This window comes from Protopterus annectens, chromosome 12.part0, assembly GCF_019279795.1.
Source record: "Protopterus annectens isolate FY-2018-M chromosome 12.part0, PAN1.0, whole genome shotgun sequence".
Classification (NCBI taxonomy): Eukaryota; Metazoa; Chordata; order Ceratodontiformes; family Protopteridae; genus Protopterus; species Protopterus annectens.
Window position 1 is genome coordinate 1,301,004,134 of NC_056746.1, and position 23,121 is coordinate 1,301,027,254.

General features: G+C 41.1%; 1 protein-coding gene across 1 annotated transcript in view; it reads left to right on the forward strand.

Moving 5' to 3' along the window:
- Positions 1 to 303: 303 nt before the first annotated feature.
- LSM14B (LSM family member 14B) overlaps positions 304 to 23,121 on the forward strand; it is a gene marked incomplete in the record, with an annotated part of 815,052 nt that continues 792,234 nt past the window's right edge. Inside the window, 1 exon segment of the mRNA XM_044090355.1 lies at positions 304 to 761. Within this exon segment, the coding sequence (XP_043946290.1) occupies positions 641 to 761 (121 nt within the window).

Below are 23,121 nucleotides of genomic sequence, written 5' to 3' on the forward strand. Positions count from 1 at the left end.
CGCTGGCTCACTAATTGATAGTATAACACACTAGAGAAAAATATTTTTCTCTTTTCGTTAACAGCGTGGAACACCACACGTAAGACCCCAACAGAAAATATTACACGTATTCCCAAAGGTAGAACGGCTCTTGTTGCCGAGGAAAACAGTCCTTAAAGGAACCCATCCATACAATTGTCCAATCACAGCCCAGTCCGTCCCGGTCCCCACCCACCTATACTGTTGTTGCTAGACCCGTAATTGTATTAGATGAAAAAAGAAGACACATATTATGGTGCCGTTGTCTGTTTTCTTTACAGTAGCGCAGAGACTAAATGAAGTTGCCCCGACCGCACGGGAAAATGCCGATTTAGTTTAATGTGTCAAGTATTGACAACGAAAATGGTTTTATGCAGATACTGTTGTCTAATAGTGCCTATCAAGCTGCTTCACACGCTCTCGTCCTTGTTGCGCGCGGCTTTTTTAGTCACGCCCTCACTCACCAGCGTATTTAAACACAACAGGAGGTGCAGTTTTCGTTCGACGGTACAACTCTGTGGATTGTTTTAATTTAGTGAGGCTGTGTGTTTGTTTTAGCATTGTCCTTCTGTCTGTTTTATTGAAGTGTACGCGGCTGGACCGACGCAACCGTGTCACAGCTATGAGTGCTGGTACTCCTTACATTGGCAGTAAAATTAGTCTTATCTCCAAGGCACAGATCCGATATGAGGGGATTCTGTACACCATTGATACCGATAATTCAACGGTGGCTTTAGCCAAAGGTAGCTTCCTAGTAGGTTTGTTTATAACTTGTAACACTGTATGGTATCACATCACTTTTTTAATTGTGTAGTTTGTTCAAACAACGAACAATTGTGTAGTAATGATACTTATTTGTTTTGAGTGCCCTCGTGAAGTAGGGGCACAGTGCGATAAAAGTGACAGCGTTAAGGTGTAAGTTTTGTACGGGGGATTGTCTTGCGACTGTAGCAATATGTCTAGTGTGATCGCTGGTTTGGGCAACACTAACTCGTATAGCTTGTTACAGAATCTCAAAGATATCCTCTCCCAAAAAAAAAACGCTCACTGTAGGTAGCTGTCCAGCCTCTTGTGGTGAATGTGCGAGTTTGAATTGTTTGAGAGTGCTCTGAGGCCCCACCGTGACTGAAGTGAAGTTGTGTAGCGTTTTTTCGGTATCCTATCTCCAGCACCTGTTTGTGGGCAGGCTGTTGTATTCGCGGTTCTGTTGTCTATGGCTCTCTGTATAGTTCCTTCCTGGTGAAAGTGCGACATTCTGGGAGCGGCGTTGTGTACGGGACGTGTTGTAGGATACTTAAATGGGTAACTGCGTTTAGTGTGCGTATGGTCTAAGTATGCATTTTACTAGAAATTAGTAAATCCTCTCCCCTTGAGGGCGATGATTTAGGCTTGGTTTTCCACGGAGAGTAGCTGTCTGCTGTCAATGTAAAATGTAGGCCGACTGGTCGAGGCTGTACCACACTTGTGTAGTGACGAGCGTATTGTGCTGGCTGCGGATATTGAAGTCTGTTCATCTAAAAACACTTGGGTAAAATGTACGTAGGTTATGGTGTTGCGCTAGACAGCTGGAGTAGCCTACATTAACGGCGCTCCTCTCTAGAAGGGTGGCAAACTCTTGCATACCTCTGAACTTGAGTTTTAGCAGTACTGCTTAATTGCTTTTTATCTAGCATTTTTACTCCAGTCACGCAACAATGACTACTGTAGGAGAAGCCTGATAACTGTCCAGGAGTCGTAGCTTGAGTGGACAGGTGATCCGCTGTGGCGACCCCTGTCCGGGGAAAAAGCCGAAATAAATCCTAGCTTGAATCGGGGCCAGCATTACCTGTGGCCAATGACGCATTCCTTGTGATTTTTTTTTATTTATTTTTATTAATAGATTTGTGCTTTAACTTGTTTTATCTCTTGTATAGACTGTCCGAGATGTTGAAACGGGCTAACGTGTTTGTTTGCGAGTTTGTATTGAGTTGTTAGTCACGCCGTCTGGTTATCAGAAAAGATAAGTTCAGTCTCCTACAGTTTAAGGAGACTGAAAACTGCGAAGCTTTAGTCCTGCAACTTCTAATTGCCTGTACACTATACCAGACAAGATCATCAATCTCGCCAGTTTCTATTTTCTTCATGTTAACACTTCTATCAACGTGATGTCTGTAATATTTTAAACCTTCCAATTGGTTGTCAGTAGACTCCAGTAAAATACTGAAAATTAGGTCTCCAGTTTTAAATAAAATTGTCAAAAAATCTGAGCCTGCAACCTCTAATACCTCAGTGGAACCAGTTCTCTGTAGAAAGTAAACAAAACAGGAGCTTTCTAGGCCTTGCCTTGTGCTTAGTTAAACTCTGAAGGTAAGTAGACTCCACTGTAATATAGCTACCACTGTTTGACACTCCATTTGAAGAGATCAAACTACTGGATTTATTATGTAATCCACCCCACAACTCTGCAGAAAGCTGTTGGGCTGCCAGTGAAGCAGTGCTGACTTATCTACTGTGTATACCACCAAATTTTGTTTACTACCAAAGGAAGTCTATTATGCAAACCATGCCTTCTCTTTAGCCCTAAATTTGAGGGAATCCTTTCCCTCAGACTCCAAAAAGCTTGACTATCATTCTTCCTGCTAAATTCAAAACCTAATGGGATGTTGGTCCATTTCTTTTATTCTCTTACTATCTCTCTACAGTAAATATTCCTACTGTAATATTTTTTCAGATGTTTATGCTTGCTGCCAGGGAAGGGGGGGCCACCAATTTAGCTACCCTGATTAAATCTTCAGGGTTGGTATTGACATTTTTACTCTGGGCCACAAATAGTTTGAGGGGTGGCCCTGGGCATTCTGGTCTAAGTTATCATTCTCTCTCCCACGTTCTCAGACTTTGGCTTATGCTGCAGTGTTTCAGTAGTATGAACAGGCTGACTTCTAGCTATAGTGTTCTTGTATTACAGCAGGCCTGTGTGGCACACTGCTGGCCCAGTCATAGGCTAAACTGCAGTTGCAACAGTGATGCATTACAACAATGCCCCATGTATAGGGCACCCTAGGCACTGCCTAATGTTTCATGCCCCCACATCCTCAGTGCTCCACTTTTCCCATCTTGTGCTTCTACACCATGCACATTTTTTCTCATTTTGCCTTACTGTTTTTCAGGAAACCGTGAAGTGGTGTTTTTGTGCAGCCTTTTCATTCAATTGCAGAATGGAATTGTTGCTGTTCAATATTCACTTTCCTTGCATCCTTTTATACTGATCAGGCTAGTACAGTAATAACCACTTGGGGAAACCACTCAAAGCTTGGAACACCAGAAGCCTTAGATGCTCTAGGATGCATTTACTCCTTAATCCAATGGGGGCCGTGAGCAAATCATGAACTTTTTTTTATCAAGGAAGATGTATGTTGTGCTCAAAGCTTAATGTTAACTAGTTTATAAACTATTGTAACAACTGTGAGGATGCAGAAATACTGTCTGGAGTACTGTTTGGCACCCCCCCCCCCCCAAAAAGTCACTTTCTGTGTATCCATCTGGCTTGCATATCTTGTGAGACTTTACATGCATCCGTTCCAAAGGTTGATGTGGTGTATCTGAGAAGGGCTGACTTTAAAAATGGGTGTAGTTCAGGGCAGCGGCTGCATATCAAAATCCATTTATACAGTCTAGGAGTGTGGGTCACTAGATTCCTACAAGATCAGTGTAAAGATTCTGATATATTATGCCATTAGAAATGTGATTACTGTATTTTAATTCCCCACTAGAAGGGGGAGGAGGTTGGCATAAAGGTCAAGGTCTGTACCCAACAGATAAAGGGTCCAGGGTTTGATTTGTCTGGTTATTGGCTACGCTTGTAATCTGGAGACTGAGACTAGTGTGACTAGTCTTAGTGAACCTATAAGAGTAATGTCAGCAGCATTGCATATGTGCACAGAAAAGTTGATATATATATATATATATATATATATATATATATATATATATATATATATATATATATATATATATATATATATATATATGTGTGTATATGTGTGTATGTGTGTGTATATATATATATATATATATATATATATATATATATATATATATATATATATATATATATATATATACACTTTTGCACATTCCTCCTTTGAGGGGAGGAATTCCTTTTCACCTGCATCTTTTGATTTATTTAAGTCCACGGGTACCCTGAATATGGAATGGAGTCTCCACTCAGTGCAAAAAAACACTTGTCTTCAGCAGACAGATGCACACTTTATGCAGGGTACACTAATCCGTTGGAATCTGTTACTATATTCTTTATCCAAAACCATACTTTCTCTAACAATGTACACTGGGCACTGTGATCACATTTAAGTTGCTTTTCTTGTCATCTTATTGAGTTTCTTCCTTTTCCAATGGATTTTTCAAACTACATGAATTTTTATAAACGCCACAGTGGTAGTGTTGCCTCCCAGCAAGAGGTTCTGTTTGATTCTCAACTGGAGTGCCTTCTGTGGGAGTCTGCATGTCCTCCCTGCAGTAGAGTGGCCTCTGAAAGACATGTGAATGGGTGTGCCTTTGCTGAAGGTTGGGTGTCAGGCTGGCAACTCGGCACCATAAAAAATCTACTGCCAATCATTAGTGGACCAGAGTTCCGATGTGGCTTCCCCTAACTGCGGAAAAGCCACAACATGAATTTTTTACAAGACTTTCAGTTTATCCTTGGATATTTTCTCAAGGGCTGTAAAAGATATGAACCTTTTCGTTCAGTATCCACAAAATTCCTGAAAGTTAGAACTTCCATTGTATTCAATTCCTAAGGCCTTTCTGTAGAAATTCTGATTAGTTTGTGTCCCTGTAACATCATTTGGAAGACTGATATCTAAAATAGGTTTGAATTTGTTTCACCTACTTTTTTCATCTGGGTAGTTTCTAGCATTAAGTAACTTGGTAACATCTTACTGCCCCTTGACAATATTGAGGGTGAGCACTGTTGTGTAGATACGAATTTGAAGGTGCTTTTTCTAAATTTTTGAACTAAATTCATTTTCCTTGTATAAATACTGAATTTTTTTTTTTTTTTTTTCCTGACTGACCTTGTATGTGAAGTTAAAAAAATCAGTGCACCCCTAAATGTCAACCTTGTTTTGGCAAGGTGGGAAGAGAAGTTGGTACTAAAGTCTGTGTATTGACTGGATTTCATATAGGGTTTTTAGACTGTTTTATGGGTGTGGTCTGAAGACATTAATTTTAATTTAATGTTTAGAATTCACATACAAGGTCAGTCATCTAAAATTGCAGTATTTAGATGTAAAGATATACAAGGAAAAATATTTAATACAAATATTTTAAACCAAATTTGTATCTACACTCCAACAGTGCTCACCCTCTGCATTACAAGAATATTGTAAAGAGGCAGTATATCGGGTTAAGTATTCTCTAACAAGGTTAAGGGATGAGGTTACTAAGACAATTTAATGCTAGAAACTACCCAGATTGGTTGGTTGACCATGTGAAAGAAGCATAGACGAATTTAAACCTATTTTAGGTATCGGTCTTCCAAATGAGGTTACAGGGACACAGACTAATCAGAGTTCCTACAGAAAGGCTTTGGTAATTGAATACAATGGAAGTTCTAACTTGTATCAGGAATATTGTGGATACTGAATGGAATAGGTTTATACCTTTTACAGACCTTGAGAAAATGTCAAAGGATAAATTGAAAGTTGTTAGTAAAAAAAATTCGTGTAGTTTTGAAGAATCTGGAAAAGGAAGTTCCTCTGAATAGGATAACAAGAAAAGGAACTTTTAAATGTGATTGCTGTGCCCAGTGTAGTTACATTAACACGGGTAAAGAACATAGTAACTGACTAGCGTCTCGGTTCCATATTTAGGGTACCCGTGGACTTGAATTTTGGTGCACTTTTGGGTTTTTGTGATTTACATTATGGAATCAATGTAGAAGTGGATGAAAGGCAAAGAAAGTTGGTCAAGCTAGGAAGCATCGGCCAATTGTATCAACTGATTTACTCACTTTGTGCCAATATAAAAGATTGCTGGTACTATGCAAAGGGGACATGTCCTTGAAACGCCAGCAGTGGAAGGAACCAGGCTATGTGAAAACAGGACTGGTAATGGAGTTTCAGGAACCAACAGTCATTGACACCTTTTAGCAGAGAGTTGGGAGGAGACTAAGCAATGAGCGAGAAGGGAGCTTGTTCACTACCAGCTGGCCAGGAAAAATGAATGTCCCCAAGTACTACAAGGCAGATTAACTTGTTACAGGTTAGTTTTTCTAATGACTTTAAAAGAAAGAACTGTTAAACCTATACCAATCCCTGACACTTATCAAAATCTGAACAAACTGTATAGATTTAAGTTTAGATATTGAAAATGCTTTCTTAAAAGAATGTGTTTTGAAAGGTATTGTCCCAAAAGGGCTTGGGGTTAAGTATCCCAATGTTATACTAGGAAGTGTATTTAATGATTAATATATTTAATAGATGCAGACTGGACTTTTAAAATGTATTGAATGAGAGAATTAAGGATTTTGGGAAAGATGTTTTGACAATTACTAATTTAATGCACTCTATTCCAGCTGAAAATACAATGTGAAAATTAAGTTCATTATAATGAATTAAGGAAAAGGAAAATTAATTGGATAGGGATGTTAAGGAGTGCACTCATAGAAGTTATCCTGAACCTAGGAGATTTTCTTTTTGTGGGGGAGGAAAGCTACAGAATAGAGGTAAATAAAACTGCAGGGGGAGTTGGAGGGAGTTTTTAGAACAAGATTCCAATCTACCCTTGCACCCACAGATCAAAAGCTTTGAGGTCATTGTGGAGAGTGAAATTAGGTAAAACTTCCACAAGATGAAATACAGGACAAACCTGCAGGAAAATTTGGTGTTAAATTGAAGTTTGACAAATTTTAGGGTAAGGAACCCTGATAAAGGGGGTGGAATTGTGCTAATGGACTAACATATGAACAGATTTTTTTCTAGATGCTCTGCAGTGTCCATGAATGAAATTGATATCTACAGGAGGATAGACTTGACACTGGATGATTTATTACTTGAGGGGTTGATAAAGCCTTCTACTTAAAAGTAGAGAAACCAAGAATCCCTACAATATTTGGGATCCCAAAATACACAAATGGGAGTAACCTACCACTTGGACCTATTTTGGCAGATGGTTCGAAGACCCTGCCTTTGGCTAAATATGTGGATAGTAAGTTGAATCCATTGTGGCTGAAGAGGAACAATATTCTTGGGACCTCTTAAGGTCCTCATACAAAACCCTACAGGGACAATATTTCATTCCTTACTATAGATGTAGTGGATTTGTTTTTATAGTATCCCTCATGAGGGTCTTTGAGGAGTTTATCCCTTACACATAATGAATGTATGGCTATACAGTTTTTTAGACTTGTATTTTATGGGTGTGGTCCATTAAACATTGTTTTTTTTTACTATAAAACTGAATTTTTAGAATTCACTTAAGATCAGGAAAAAATATAGTATTTGGATGTAGAGATGTACAAGGAAAACAATTAATTTAACTTGGATATTTAGAAGTACTCTTTCAAAATTCTTACCCACACTACAACAGTGCTCACCCTCTGCATTACAAGAAGACTATTGTCAAGGTAAGAAAGTAGAATGACCTCCAAATGAGTTTTTAAGAGCAGAGGTTACTAAGACAATTTAACACTAGAAACTGCCTAGATTGGTTGACCAGATAGAAAAGGTAAGGGTGAGGATAGACAAATTCAAACCTATTTTGGGCATCTGTCTTCCAAATGAGGTTACAGGGACAGACTAGGATTCCTATGGAAAGGTCTTTGTAATTGAATACAATGGAAGTCCTAATTTTATCAGGAATATTGTGGATACTGAATGGAATAGGCTCATCTTTTACAGACTGAAAATATCTAAGGATAAATTGAAATTTTGTTTTTAAAAATTCGTGTATTTCGAAAACTCTGTTGGAAAAGGAAGTAACTGAATAGGATGACAGTACAAGAAAAGGAACTTTTAAATGTGATTGCTGTGCCCAATGTAGTTGTGTTAACAGAGAAAGTATCTACTTGGAGTAGAAATACTATGGTTTTGGGCAAATATATAGTAACTGATTCTAGTGGATTAGTCTCCTTAGCATTGCACTACTGCATGGAGTCCCCATTCCATGTTCAGGGTACCTGCAGACTTTAGTGATCTTTTTTGGTGCCTTGGTGTGCTTTTTTGGTTTTGTTTTAACATTCCTTTACTGGGAAAGTCCAACTGGACACTGGGTTTGTTTTCAGCAGAGGCCCAGGGAGAAACTCCATGAGTAAGTTTTTTTCATGCACACATTATACAAAGTAAACAAAACATAGTATACATAACAAATTTGTTGCATCTTTATGACAAAACCATATCTTTGAGGACGGGTCAGTAGTAACAAAGGATTAAACACCAGTGGATAAGTTGGGATATATTTTGGGTATATGCTTGTGTATCTGATCACTCCTGAAGAGTTTCTCTGGCAGTGTTGGTCTTTGAGACCAGTTCTTATAAGTGTAGTGGTCTGCTGGAACTGTAAGAGGATGAGATTTTGTGGTGCATGGGTTCTAGTTGGTTGAGTTAGAGAGTTGGTTGTAAATGTTGGGGAAGCTCAAGCCAGTCTAGTATCCTTAAAGTTGTACAATATGTTCTATATGGGCAGTTGGATGCAAACTTGGCAGTTTTATTATAACGTGCTTCTAGCTTAGATAAGGCAGTTCTCTTTAGATGAGTTAGTTGGAGAGGCATATAGTCGAGCAGATGGGTTTGTGCCAATGTAATCTTGGCCATTGTGATCGGGAACCTTTTTGTGCCTACATAGACTTTCAAGTTTCTTATGGACTTTTTATAGTTGAGTCATGAGTCAAAATTTAGGGTATTGTCCATTTTCACTCCAGGAAGCTTTGTATGGGTTTTCTGTGATCAGTGTTGTCTTTGACTATGGGATGTCTTGTGTAGAGTATAGTTTTGTGTTCTGAATTTGGTGGGTATTTGCTAATCTTTCAAGTAAGATTCCTGTCTTTTTGAGAATTGATAGAGCAGTGGCAGCACAAGCACAGACTCATCTGTACACTCTAATAGAATTATAGAACCACGTGGAGTAGCTGTGTAAATTATTGAAGGGAGAGGAGGGCTAAGGGCCCAAGATCCTTGGGGGGGGGGGGGCACCAGTGGATAAAGGAAGCCATGGAGATGGGTCACCCTGCCGTAGAACAGACTGTTTATAGTCTAAAGTTATGAAACCATGCTGTGGCAGATGGTGAGAAGGATAGTTCAGTTAGTACATCTGTCTGGAATGGGAGACCATATCAAAATCTTTTGATGGGTCTAGAAAGATGGCAGATACAAAGCTGCTGTTCCTGTCATGGTTTACAGTATTGAAGGATAGAGATGTAGTGTTACTGTGATGGGCACAACTCACAGTGGAGTGTTTGCAAGAAGGTTTCTTTAAGAATTTCATGACCTGGAGATGAATACCTGTTTCAAGTAGCTCAAAGCAGTGACATGGTAATTGGCAGCTTCAATTCTGTGGAAGGTCCCCCTTTTATGAAGTGGGATTACATGGGAAATTTTCCAGAGTAACCTTTTCAAGAATCTGTAAGGATTGATACTCAAGACTATAGATTCAGCTGCAATTTTGAAGTGTTAACTGGGTAAGCTATGTACAGCAAGTGTAGTAGATTTTGGTTCTGTAGTAATTTCAGTGGTTGTATCTGGGGAAAATAAGGCATTGCTAGTTGGAATAAGGCATTGTTGTAGACTTGGCTGGTTTGGTATCAGGAGTAGGGGTTTGCTGTTTGGAAAGGGCAGTTATAGATTTGGTAAAATGTTAATGGTAGCTATACTATTGGAATTGATATTTGGGGTTGGTGTAGTAGATTTTCCTGGGTGAAGTATTGATTTTATAGCTGGCCAGAATGTTTGAGGGTTGAGATTGAATTTTATAATATCCTGTTTTGTTTGCCTTGTAGTTCTCTAGAAACTTAGTTTTGCATCATAGTTCCATGCTTTCTCTAGTTTTCAGAAAGGCCCTAGTGTCTGCTTAGCCAGGCGGCATAGTTTGATTTTTACTTTGATGGTTCCAACAGGGGAGTGTGCATTTGATATAGAATTATTAAAATGGTTCACTGCATCTAGGTCAAGGTACTTAAGTCCAATTGCACCTTTGTAGATCAGCTAGGAAGTCGTCAAGATTAAAGTATCTTTTTCTGTTTTAAAACATAGGTTAGGTTTTGGTGGGAATGTCTTCATGTAAGAAATGTGGGTAGGTGGTCACTCAATCTGGAACTCAACCTGATTGGAATAAGTGAGTTAAATATCCAATCCAAGGTGGATTGTTTTTACCAAAACTTTCTGTTTTGGTAGGTTCTTGAATAGTATGTAAAACCATGCAAGTTGCAGTGCTGGGGTCTACCAGAACACGAAGTTTCATAGACGAGGGAGGGTGTGCAGAGTCCACATAGCAAATAACTCAACCAGTGCAAATAGCTGATGGCAATGCTACTAGCTGTGCTATAGTGATAATGAACAGTTGCTTTCATACACCCTTTTCCTGCCAAACAACCAAAGATGCTTCTAATGGTAAACTAAAGTGGTCAGATTACTTTCAAATACACTGCAGCCACCCCCATGCAAAGCATAATGACAGTGATTGTTTTGGCTAAATATAGCCAGATTGTTACTCTTGTACTACAACACTAGCCACAGCTGTTAATTTTGTCCTTATTTTGGCAAATAGCAGTACATAGTGCAACACTGGTACTGCTGCACTAGATCAGTGACTGGCAGTCAAACAGCATATGGAGACGATTGCCAGAAAAGCAGACTTGGCTATACAAAGTCCAAGATGGCCATTTCCAGGAACATTCCTGTTATCTGGGGTATGGCAGTCCTGAGTTGGTATGTTTGGGGATGTATGGTGCATGGGGGATCTTGTACCCTGCAAAACAACTTGGAGCAAAGTTTGAGATTCATTCTATGGTCTCAAGTGTCTACTCATCTTGAGGGCCATCATTCCAATACTGAACCTTGCAGTTCAGCAGCCCATACTTGGTTTTATACCAATTTCCCAAAAATGCATGTTAATGCAATTCCTTTCTTTTTCATTTTAAAGGAATTGGAATAGTTTAAATGTTCCTGAATTTAAGCCTCCATTCTGTTTTTGGCTTTGCCTGGGTTTCTTGAGCAAAAAAAAAATTAGATGTCTATATAGTGTGCTGCTAGAACTTGTAAACCTTCCTAAAAAAATATCCCAGATCAGGAGCACTTAAATCTCAGATTAGCACCTGATAGTGCTTGCGCTAGGGCGCCTTCACTGAGCCTGCTTGCGCTAGGGCGCCTTCACTGAGCCTGCTTGCGCTAGGGCGCCTTCACTGAGCCTGCTTGCGCTAGGGCGCCTTCACTGAGCCTGCTTGCGCTAGGGCGCCTTCACTGAGCCTGCTTGCGCTAGGGCGCCTTCACTGAGCCTGCTTGCGCTAGGGCGCCTTCACTGAGCCTGCTTGCGCTAATAAGGTTGTATGACAACTTTTGGTTGAATACATTAATTCTTCCCCAACCAGCAGCAGTTTTTGTGGGGCCTCCACATAGTTGAGGATTAGGACAGGGCTCCCTTGCAGCCATATGTTTTACAGGTGCTTAAAGCTGGTTGCGATGACTACAAGCTGCTGCTGGACACTACTAAAGCTAACAAAGGAGACATTCAGTATTAAATTTGGAAATGTGAAGCCTGTTATTGGCACTTAACCAGAGACTTGTGAATATAATGAGGTTACCCATCTGGTTTAATACTGGCTTTCAAGTAAGTCTAAACTTGTTAGTTGTCTTGGGATTGCTTTCTAGGATTACTGTCATTTGGTGTTGTGTTTATGGGAGAATAACCTTTTTCATGAATGCATGCTGCTGTTTGTACATCCCCCCCCCCTTTATAGGGTGGCATTTTCTGAATTTGTGGTGGGTATCCATGATTGGGTGGGTTTTTATGCTGAGTAGTGACTAGTCTGACACTCCAGACATTTACTGGCAAGTGGGCCCCCCTAGCTGCAGCATAGATGCTTACCCCAGTTCTGCTTGTTTTTGTAACAGACCTCAAAAGAGAATTGAAACATGGCTCCTCAGACCACTTGCCTATTTCCTTTATTTCCAGTGTTGTATACTTGTGGGCTGCTCCAGACTTGGGTCAGACATATCCCTGCAGCTTTTCTAGTGCTGTACTTTGGTATGGGAGAACCATCCAATTTAGTTAAGGAGATACTTCAAAGGGAATCTTTAGCTGTCTGGGGAACAATTATTAATTTTTTTTTTTAAGGATGCTTGTGGTAATGAGGTTGTGATCTCGAGCATGTGGCACAGGAGACTGGGATTTCTTTAGGTGTAGCATTTGAAGTGGGGCTGGGTTGGACATGGCTTTAAAGTGGAGATCTCAAAGTAGACTGAACAGCTGAAGTTTCTGGAGTCTTAAGGCCTAAGGTCCTTTATTGAGGTACTTCTGTGGTGCCTCCAGCTGTTGCAGGTGTCTGGTTGGGTACATGCCAAGCAGGATGTATTAGATTGGTCCAGTGAGGGATGAGGACCTTTCTCTTCCTGGATGTGGAGCCTTTGGTTACATAGGACTTTCCGACCACAGTGGGAATGTGGTGGTCAAAAGAGGTGGCTGTCTACCTGGGTGCCCAGATCTCTTATGGCCCCTTCAGTGTTCATTGGGCTTCCATCAACGTGGGAATGGAGTTTTCAAAAGGGATGACACAGTTTTTGGTGTCCAGCTTCAGGCCATGGTTCCAATACTAGTCATTGGTCTCGGAAGCCCTTTTGTAGGATGTCTGCATCACTTGGACTTGATGACTCCTAGCTTGCAGTCATCAGCAAACTTGTCAACCAGTGTATTCCTGTTGGCCTGGATTTCTGAGAAGTGGATGCCAAACAGACTGCCCAGGACAGACCCCTGTGGGACACCATTCGTGACTGGTCGATAGTCTTATGTGGAATCTGCAACTTTCACTCTGTGGGTCTTGTGGGTCCTGTCTAAGCCAGTTTGCAACCCACCTAGTGATCTGTACTGGAGTGGGGAATGGTATCAAAGGCCTTGGCCAGGTCACGGTAGGTTGTATGCACTGCCTTAACCTCATCCACAGCCTTGGTGATTGAAGTCAACCAGGTTCAGCAGGCAGGATCTCCCCTTGACAAAACCAAACACTAGGGTCTAGTTTAGAGATTGCCTGCATCTTTAAGCAGGTCCATGATGTGCTCTAGCTTTGTGTACCAGACTCATTTTAATGGGGCAATAGTTCCCAGGGTATGCAGTTTCCCCTTTATGAAGTGGGATGACTGTAGCAGTGTCATTTGTTTGGGACATAGCCTGAAGGTATGGATAATTGACCAGGGCCCACAGATGTAGTGCCAGTTCATTATGTAGCTCATGTAGGATGCAGCCAGCGATATTAACAGGTCCCATGGATTCTATATTCCTGGCTTTGGAGAATGCAGCTTTTACCTGTGCCACAAATGATGGGTACCAGGCTTTCTTCTGGTATTGTGCTAGGGCCCATGGGGGGGGGGGGGGCAAGTTGCCAACTGAATCTGTTGGCTCAGTATAGGAGGTGCCATTGTGCAATAACTTGGAACAAATCTAGGTATTGCCTTGGAGGTTTTTGATCTAGCTATAGAAGACTTTGTGGTTTTTGGTGTCTGCCACAATTCTGCCTTCATACCTGGCTTTAGAGGATTTGATAAGGGATCTCAGCTTTTTGTTGAGACTAAGGGAGGTTTTCCAGTCTTCTGCAACAGTTTCTTCCGTCTGTTGTAGTTTGGCTGGGTACCAGCAGATTGGCTTCCTTTTTCTTTTGGTGGAGAGCATTTTAGTTTTAGTATGGCAAGGTCCATGCATTTGTGTACATGCTCATATAGTGCATTGATGTAATTTGGTAGTCATGCAGCTATTTTTCCATTGGCATGGGTGCCAAGAAGTTGGCCACCTCTTAGGAGCCTGAAGTCTGCTTTAGAGGTATTTTCAGGGTGGTCACTTTAGTGAGGGGTGTAGGTGAGATGGAGGTTTCCATGGTGATAAGTTTGTGGTCAGACTTAACAGGGAGGAATTTACTATAGGTGTGGAGCAACTGTCTCCCATGTTGGTGATAACCAGGTCAAGGGGTTCGGAATGAGCTGGTTCAGGGCATTGGAAATTCCAGTATGTGTTGGGCCTGTACACTGTCACTATCCTGCCATCAACTGGGAAAACTATTGGAAGTCCTCCAGTGTGAGTATTGGGTTGGACTTTGATATATTCCAGGGTGCTTAGGAACTTGGAGTGAGTCTGGGGGTTCTGTAGCAGGCTGACTTGTATTGCTGTCTTCTGATACAACTACCCCTGGGTATCTCTGCATTATACAGGGCTACCAGTCTAGGTGTGGATATCCTTTAAGACTAGTGAGATACCACCACCTTTGGAGCTTCCAGCTGTATTCTGTGGCTGAAAGTTATGGAATGAGTTGTAGCCTGGGAGCACAGGGGTGCTTTCTGCCTCTTTTAGAACAGATCTGTTACAGCACCTGTGTTCTCCATTTTGAGGAGAGCTTTGAGCAAGTGTATCTTTAGACTTTAACTTCTAGTGTTTTGTAATGGTCTGTTAGGAATATCATAAGCTGGAGTTCTAGTTGGTCAGCTCTGAAATTTCTGGGTTTACTTGCCCCAGGATTCTGTAGCCAAATGCACTATTCTGTGGTTCCACTGTACTTCCAGTGGAAGCTTTAATACTTTCTGGGCTGAATAGACACTGGGAACAGATGTTCTTCCAGAGTTGGGCAGTAACTGGCACACTCCTTAATCCACTTTGAAGGGTGAATTAAAATATGCTTCTCCTAGATGTTCCTCAAAGCAATGAATGTAGCTTTCCATGCAAACTTCTCTGTTCTGATCTTGCTGCCAAACTCTGGCTCAAGCAGTGAAAAACATGTGGTTTCTCCAACCCAGTTCTTGGGGATAAGGAGTAGAGGTGGTTGGACAGAAAGGATCAGGCTTCTTTACTAGCCTTCAGAATCCTGAATGTTTGCTATATGTGGAACTTCAGTGTGCTAAAGCTTGGAAGAATTTTCTTCCATGACTCCTAAGTCAGTCTTGTCTGAATAGCACTTTGCTGGAGTGCAAGTTATACAGGACTATTTATAACATGTGTCAAAATGCTGCTGTGATTCAAGCTGTAAGCCTTGTATCTGTGGCAACCAGGACCTGTTGGTGACTGGACTAAATAAAGACTGTAACAGGTAAGACATATTGTGCCTCTTGTTTGTTAGCTGTTCAATACTCAACTGTGTAGGCCTTTTCATACTGTTGCCACTTAACATAGTGGCAGACAAATTCTGCAGATCAAACCCTCCCAAGTGGGAACTTTATCAAGAGGGGTATTACTGGAATTGAGCCAGATGTGAGGAACACCTTTGCCTCCTTTAAAAATGGACTAGACCAATTCAGTTCCAGGGATCCCTGAGTGCATTTATTCTCCAAACCTGCTTGCATTTGTCTGGTTAGGGATGTAAATGCTTTTTCACCACTTCAGATTTTTCTATGGTACTTCTGAAGCTGTTCTCCCTACTTACAAAATTGGCAGAGGGCAGTTGCCAAATGCATCCTCAGACTGCATCTGTCCATATGCAGACTAGGAGTTTGTACTTGGCATCAAGTAACTCGGTCAATTTTTTAATGTCCTCTTTCACACGTGTAGCAGGTGTTAAAGGAGGCATAAAACCCTGCTACTAGAATCTTTAAAAATGTGGTTGGTGCCAGGGAATCTGCACCCCTGGTCTTTGAATTACTATTTGGCATTTTGTATGCTCAAGATATGAAGGGGTCTTTCATGCAAGACCCCCTTGCAAACAAATGCCTGCATCTTGGGATCTCAATTTTGTACTGGAGAACCTGTCACCTTTTTGTACCTCCATCTTTGATTTAAGATCCATTACTTGGAAAAATCCTACTGCAAGAGTATGAATTGCAAGCTCTTGCATCTCTGCTGTTCTGGCAGGATACAACCTAGTGTACTGTGGCAGTGAAGAGTTTTAACATTTATGGGTAAAATGTGTTTTGTGCAACTGTACTCCTAATGAGCAGTGTAGATTTGTTGCTTAGTGGGGTCTGAAATGGTCCATTATCAGCATCCTGCTCTTAAATGCTGTTTCAGCTTTGCATAACTGAATCTGGATTTAATTGGAAGGTGGCTTGGACCCTAGCTGAAATCACCCTAATATTGGTTGAGGCATTGTCTGAAGTCTTGAGTAAAAAATGGAAGGAATCTCAACTAGAGAGGTAATGCCACTAACTTGGCTTTTAGGCCAGTCGGTGACTCCTTTGGTCTACAGAGAATTTTGTAAAGGATAATACCTAAACAATGTCCTATAACTGACTCAAAGCTCTCATCTACAGACTGAGGTGATGTCAGACATGGAATGTGCCCTCATAAAATACAAATGAATTTACTGCACGTCAGCAAGTTGGATAGTGTCAGAAGTGCCCTGTCTAGGGATTAAAGTCCTCCAAACAGAGCAGTATGGAGGGAAAGGTACATATTGCAGAGGATTCCATTGCTCTGGAGCAGATTTACACTCTACATAAAAACAAAACCTATCTGGTCTGTTCAGGAGCAAATAATGGATAAACTTTATCTGGGACTGGAACCCAATACTAATGGACGTGTAGCTCCTAGATGCTTGATCCCATGCACTAGTTTTCTGAACTAGTCTATGGTTTGATCAGCTATTAGGGATATGTAACCTACTTGTACAGATTAAAATGCAAGGTTTTTGTCATTAAAAATGAGACCACAATAAGCTTCAAAACTCTTCCCACCTTTAATGTGATCTATAACCTGTACAGTTAAATAGAAAAACAAATCTGTGGGGGAAAATGAAAGTACAATAAGCTGGTTGCTTAAGTGTATACACCATTAGACTAATACTTTGAAAGCACCTTTTTAATTTAATTACAGCATTCAGTTTTGGGGTAGGTGTCTTATCAATGACCTGGCAATATTTGCCCACTCTTCCTTGCAAAAGTGCTCCAAATCTGTCAATTTGCAAGGCATCCCTTGTGCACAGCCCTGTTCAGGTCACACCACAGATTTTTTGTGAGTAAGTCCAGGCTCTGGACCATTTCAAAGCTCTAATTTTTTTCTGGTGAAGCCATTCTTTTTTGTTTTGGATGTATGCTTGGTCATTGTTCTATTGAAATGTGAAATTCCTCTTCATCTTTTGCTTTCTAGCAAACACTTGTAGGTGCTGGGCCAAAAGTGACTGCTATTTGGAACTGTTCATAATTCCTTCCACCTTAAAGTCCTTTTTCCAGCTGAAAAAAGCAATCCCAAAGTATACTGCCACCATCATGCTGTGTATCACCAAAAGAACACTATCACCACGTAGTATTTGTGCCAAACGTAACTTTTGGAATTGAGGCCAAAAAGTTCAACCTTGGTCTCCTCAGACCATAACCCATTCCTCCATATGCTTTTGGGAGGCTTTATGTATTTTGCACATTTTTAGCTGGGCCTGGATGTGTCTGTGCAACAAAAGGCTTCCATCTTGCAAGCCTACCCTGTAGTCCAGACATGGAGAATACATGAGATTGTCACATGTAGTACACAAGTACTTGCCAAGAAATTCCTGCAGCTCCTTCAGTGTTGCTGTAGGTCTGTTGGCAGCATCCCTGACAGTAGTGTTTAAGGGTGTGCACACTTGTGTGATCAGCTTATTGTATGTTTTTATTCCCCTAGCAGACTTTTTTTTTCCTCTTGGAATTGAGTGTTGTAGGTCACATTAAAGGTAGGAAAAGTTATCAAATTTATTGTGGGCTCCTTTTACATTTGAAAAACCTGGCATTTAACAGATGTGTAAACTTCTTGTATCCACTGTACTTTCGGATGGGCAGTGACAAAGTAATATCAAATGGTGTAGGTGAATTTTGAGCGCACACGGAAATTGGCTTGCTATAAAAAGCAAGGGCAGCTAGCATAGGCCTGTAACTTGTCAAATCTAAGTGGTCTTTTCTTCACTTAAGACTATCCTTGAATTAAAGGGTATGTGAGGGTAGCTAACTATATGGGAGGTACAAAGTTACTGTGGCATGTCCATCCACCCCACATTGGTTGTGGTGACCTGAGTGCAGTGATGATGGGTTTTGGAATTGCATTACGTATGCTCTGGGCCATACTTGCATATACATAAGGGTGGGAAGAATCCTTGTACTGGAAGTCAGAAGAATTGACTGTAGTGACAGCTCATGAACACTGATCTACCTAGTAAGCTTTTACTTAATCGCATTACTAGAGTACTTTGCTAATTATACAGTTATGCAGGCAGGGTGGGTGGGCTGTGGGGGGAATTATGCCTAGCAAATTTCCCTCGGTGCTCAAAATTCACCTACACTGGTATTGCATTCATTGCCCATCCTAAAGTACAGTGGCTATAAGTTTAAACATCTGTTAAATGCCAGGTTTTTCCATAGTAAAAGGAGCCCACAATAAATTTCAAAACTTCCAAAAACACTAGTGAAAAGGGCATGGACTCCACTGGAAGGTATGGAAGCACATGACAGACCTCTAAATATGGTACCTGTAGGCCAGAGTACTAGGGTGGATATTCACTGTAGTTTACTTGAAAGTGTAGGATGAAGTAAGGTATGGGAATGCAAGGGAGAACTGGACTATTTTCCAACTGTATAGTTGGATTCCCATAATTATGAGCCGCTGCAGGAAGGAAATATGGAAGTGGTTTGGGTAAGGCTTTGACTTTCAGCAAAGCTAATGTTTTTTTTGGGGGTGTAGGTTCATAGGTTGTTCTAGGCTATTGGCCCTAGGGCCTATACAAGCCTAGCCATAATTTCCTGGCTGGCTGTTCCCACTATTTACTTCCCTGGACCCGTCTAGCAGGGCAACTGATCCCCCAGCGTAAATTTCCCATATCCCATTCAATTGTCAAGGTTCCTTTTGAAGAGCACCAAATAGGTGCTCTGACATGTATGGGGAGTGTCTGGGACAGAAACCTATCCCTCCAGCATGTTTTGGTCATTGTGATAAGTTTTGGGTCCCTGGAGCATGTGGCTCTGGATTGGGATTTCTAAGTAGCATGTCCAACAGCTGTGGGTTTTGACATGGCCTTGTATGTTGAGCAGAGATTGCCTCTGCGTAGACTGTGACAGGGTATAGCTGGAGTTTTTAGTTGGTCAGCATAGGGCATCTGCTTTAGGACTGTGATTCTTTTAGTGAGGTTTGTGGCCTTTCTAGTTGCAGATGTCTTGAGGTACATACCAAATGGGGCATTGTAATCTATGATGGGTCTAATGAGAGATGAGTACAGTGGGACAGTGACCTTTTTCTGGATGAAAAGCCCTTGGTAATGAGGTGGGCCACAGAAGGATTTCCTGACTGCTATGGCAACATGGTTATTGGAGACCACTGTCCACATGTGTTCCTAAGTCTATTCACACTTTCAATGTTTAGTGTACTGCCACCTATGTGGTAATTCATGGTTACATGTTTTTTTTTCCAAAGGGGATAACTATACACTTGGCATTGAGCTTGAGCCCATGGCTCTGGCACAAAGCACCTGTTTCTGTAAAGCCCTTTTGTAGAATATCCACATCATTTGGGGATTTTATAATGCCCCCCAGTTTGCATTAACTTGAACTTTGTTAGCCAGAGTCCCTTAGTGTTGGCCTGTACTTGTAGATGCCAAACAAGAGTGGTCCCAGGACTGAACCCTTTGTTTGGGTAAGTGATTCACTTTATCCGTACATACAGTGAGGAAGAAATTGGAGAACAATTTGACACTACCTCTTTCAACCTGTTGGTACCCAAGTTGGAAGAAGCATGGGTATATTATAGTATACAGCTCCTTGGCATGTGCTAAGCTGAAGATGTGCTATACTAAGGATCATAACTACCCAGACAGCAGAACTAAATATCTGGTTTAAATTTTGATTTGGATAATCTTGTACTCTGCCTACAACTAGTATGGAACTAAGAATTTTGGGAGAAATTTGCTTTCAGCAGGTAGTATTGTAGGTGGAAACTGGGGACGTTCACCCAGGGACCCAGAAGGGAAAATACAAGAGGGCAGATTACTGAATTTATGAAAATATTTTGTTATGGAGGATGAGTGGGCTGGACTAGACTGTTTTACCCAAACATGTACATATTGAATAGGTTAACATCTGATATCAATTTCAGGTCCTGAAAGATTCATGGCAATGAAGTAACATTGAGGCACTGCTTCCCATGTACCTGTTAGAGGTATTTGGGGAATAGGTAGTACAATTAAAGCTAGTAAGTGGGGTAGTGGAGTTGAAAAATGGGGTAGAAATAGAAAAAAGTTAAATCGTAGGATCTGACTGATTTGCAGAATAAGGGGAATCTGCAGCTCTGTCAGTGACTGCAGACTACTAGAGATTATTCAGATACTCAATCCTTTTTGACTAGCACTAAAATTTAACAGCAGCTTGAACAGGAAGTAGAAAGGGTGGTTGCCAAACGTGAGGAGCCTGTAACAGACTACCAGGGATCTGTAGAGGTACTGGAGATGTTTTACATTATGAAAACTGTGTAAAGTGGAGAAATGGAGAAATGGGAAAATTGGGAAGCAACACAAATGGGGGATGTATGTAGACTAGACTACTTTTAAAAAGGAGGGGAAGCACCAACACAGTGCAGATCAGTGTGGGGTGGAGGGAGACGGACCTTGTTCTATTAATATCATATGATCCAAGAGAAGCAGAGTAAGAAAAGTGGTGAGGATTTTTGGATGCAGATGTTTAGTAAAGTAGCACTCTGGCTGTCTTTTCCTTAAAGTAGTAAAGTATTCAAAGAACTAGGCCAACGCAAAGGAGATGTTGCAAATAGGGATGACTATATAATTAGGGGTACAGTGTAGGCAAGTGGGGGGTGGAATTGGGGAAAATGGGCAAAGGAACAAGGGTACTGGAAGCAAATAACTAGAAGGGAAACTTAATAGAATGGGAAGCCAAGAAGGCATTTGGCCTGCATGTGACTGGCTTCCCTTTAGAATTCACCTGCCCCTTTGCCTTCACTCTGCAATCCCAAAGTGAAATGCTGCCTTTAATAGTCTGATGCACAGACATCTTTTTACCCAGAGCACACTCCATATTCTTGGGGTAGATGGCAAAGGTGTAATGGAAAAGGGGAGCTGCATCTCATGATGGTAGACTGCAAGAATTCCTTGCAGACTGTCAATTAGTATGTCATAACTTGGAACATGGCTTGTTTGACTATCACGTGAATCAGATGTGAAGCTTAATTTGCTTAACTTAATGTACACTTTATTTTACTTGCTACCCTGGCAGGTAGCGTGTTACTAATGCTTCCTGGTGTTCTCCAGTCTAGTAGAGCACTGGACAGTTGTGTATGGCCAGCTGATCAGATTCCATTTGCAAGTGCTTGTGGAAATGTAATGGCCTTTGTTAAAGCTGACTTTTTTGACTCTTTGGAAGATGGTACTGTCAACACTATTTTCTTTCCCATCTAACAATGTGTGCCATATTCTCACAGCCCTTTTGAGTAATTGATTTAAAATTATCAATTTGTCTACATACTGGATAAAACCTAAATATTGGGGTGGGGTAGTTCTGCTAACCTCTGTACTTCAGTATAATTGCAATTATCCCACCATTCCAAAGTCAAAGGAATGGTTATGGCACAATTTTCCAGCTAGGTGGGACTGGTGTGCCGAGTGTGAAGGCGGCCAGCCCAGCTAGGTGGGACTGGTGTGCCGAGTGTGAAGGTGGCCAGCCCAGCTAGGTGGGACTGGTGTGCGAAAAGAATTAAACTATTGTGCTGAGCTTCAAAAATGTAACCACAGTGCACTCTGCTAGAGGAGAGCAAAATGTATGTGGACCATATGCATGTGCAAATGTCTTCATGTTGACTTGCAAAACAGAAAAATGTTTCTACAATTTGTTAACTTATCTCTCTATAAAACAGGATGTCTAGGCTAGGGGCTCTTAGGACCATAGAAAGATTTCACATGTGTTGCTCTGTGGCTTCCTAGCAGCTGTACATCTTCAGAGACTTGTTAAATTCTGTTAGTATCTGTTTAGCCTGGGAACTAGATGAAAGTGTCAGTAATGTCGTCTAACCCAGCAGTAACGTGTATTAACTTAAGAACTCTGTATTTTGTTCTGGACCTGTAAACGTCTCCAGTGCTTGTCGATATTTGCCTGGCCCCAAGATATTTGAGGCATAGTATCTTTTAGATGTAGGAATATAGAAAGTGTTCTAGATGTTTTCTGTATTGACTGTTCTACAACGTTTTAAAATATTTGATTCTAAACAGTATTGTCTTCTAAATTTATTAAATATATTTAGACCTCTTAATTGTGGCATGTCTAAAACTGTACTTGCATATGCATTTGCTGTACAAGCCACTCAAGTCTTGGACACTTGTATTTGGATAATAACATTGCACAGTAGAATTCGTCACCCTTGGGAAGAGCATTTTAGTAGCAGATAAAGTGGCAGGTGGTACGATCATAGGCTGGGCAGAAGGGGGCATAGCCAGAAACTGTGCCAGCCTTTCCCAGGAGTCTGTATATAAATGTCTGTCTGCTACTTGGGCAGGGACACTAAGCACTGGTTGGACAGAGGATGCTAGAGGTGCTCTCTCAGCTGAGAGCCTAACCCTATAGCTGTGCCAGTGGAGAGTGTTTTATTGGGGTTCTGCAGGGAGAGGGACTAATCTGTGTGCTTGTCCTCCCAATGTGCACATCCCTCACTAGTAGTGGTGAGGATTGAGGCTTCTTGATTATTCTGCTAGTGCAGGGGTGTCTCAGTAAGTATCCTCCCACTTTTTCAGTGGAGGCCTGGCGAGAAACTTCACATAGTTGTGTAGTTAAAAATATAAACAGCAGTTTAGCATGTGGTTGTGAAACTCACAATAGATCAATGCTTTTAAACAACTAAAGCCATACAGTGTTTACTTCCAGTAAAAGCTTCAATGCATTGAAAAAGGTACACTACAGCTGGCAAAAGTTGATACAGGTATTGGATAACGTGGAAATGTAGTTGGTGGAAACTTACATTTGTAGGAGAAGTGGAGAA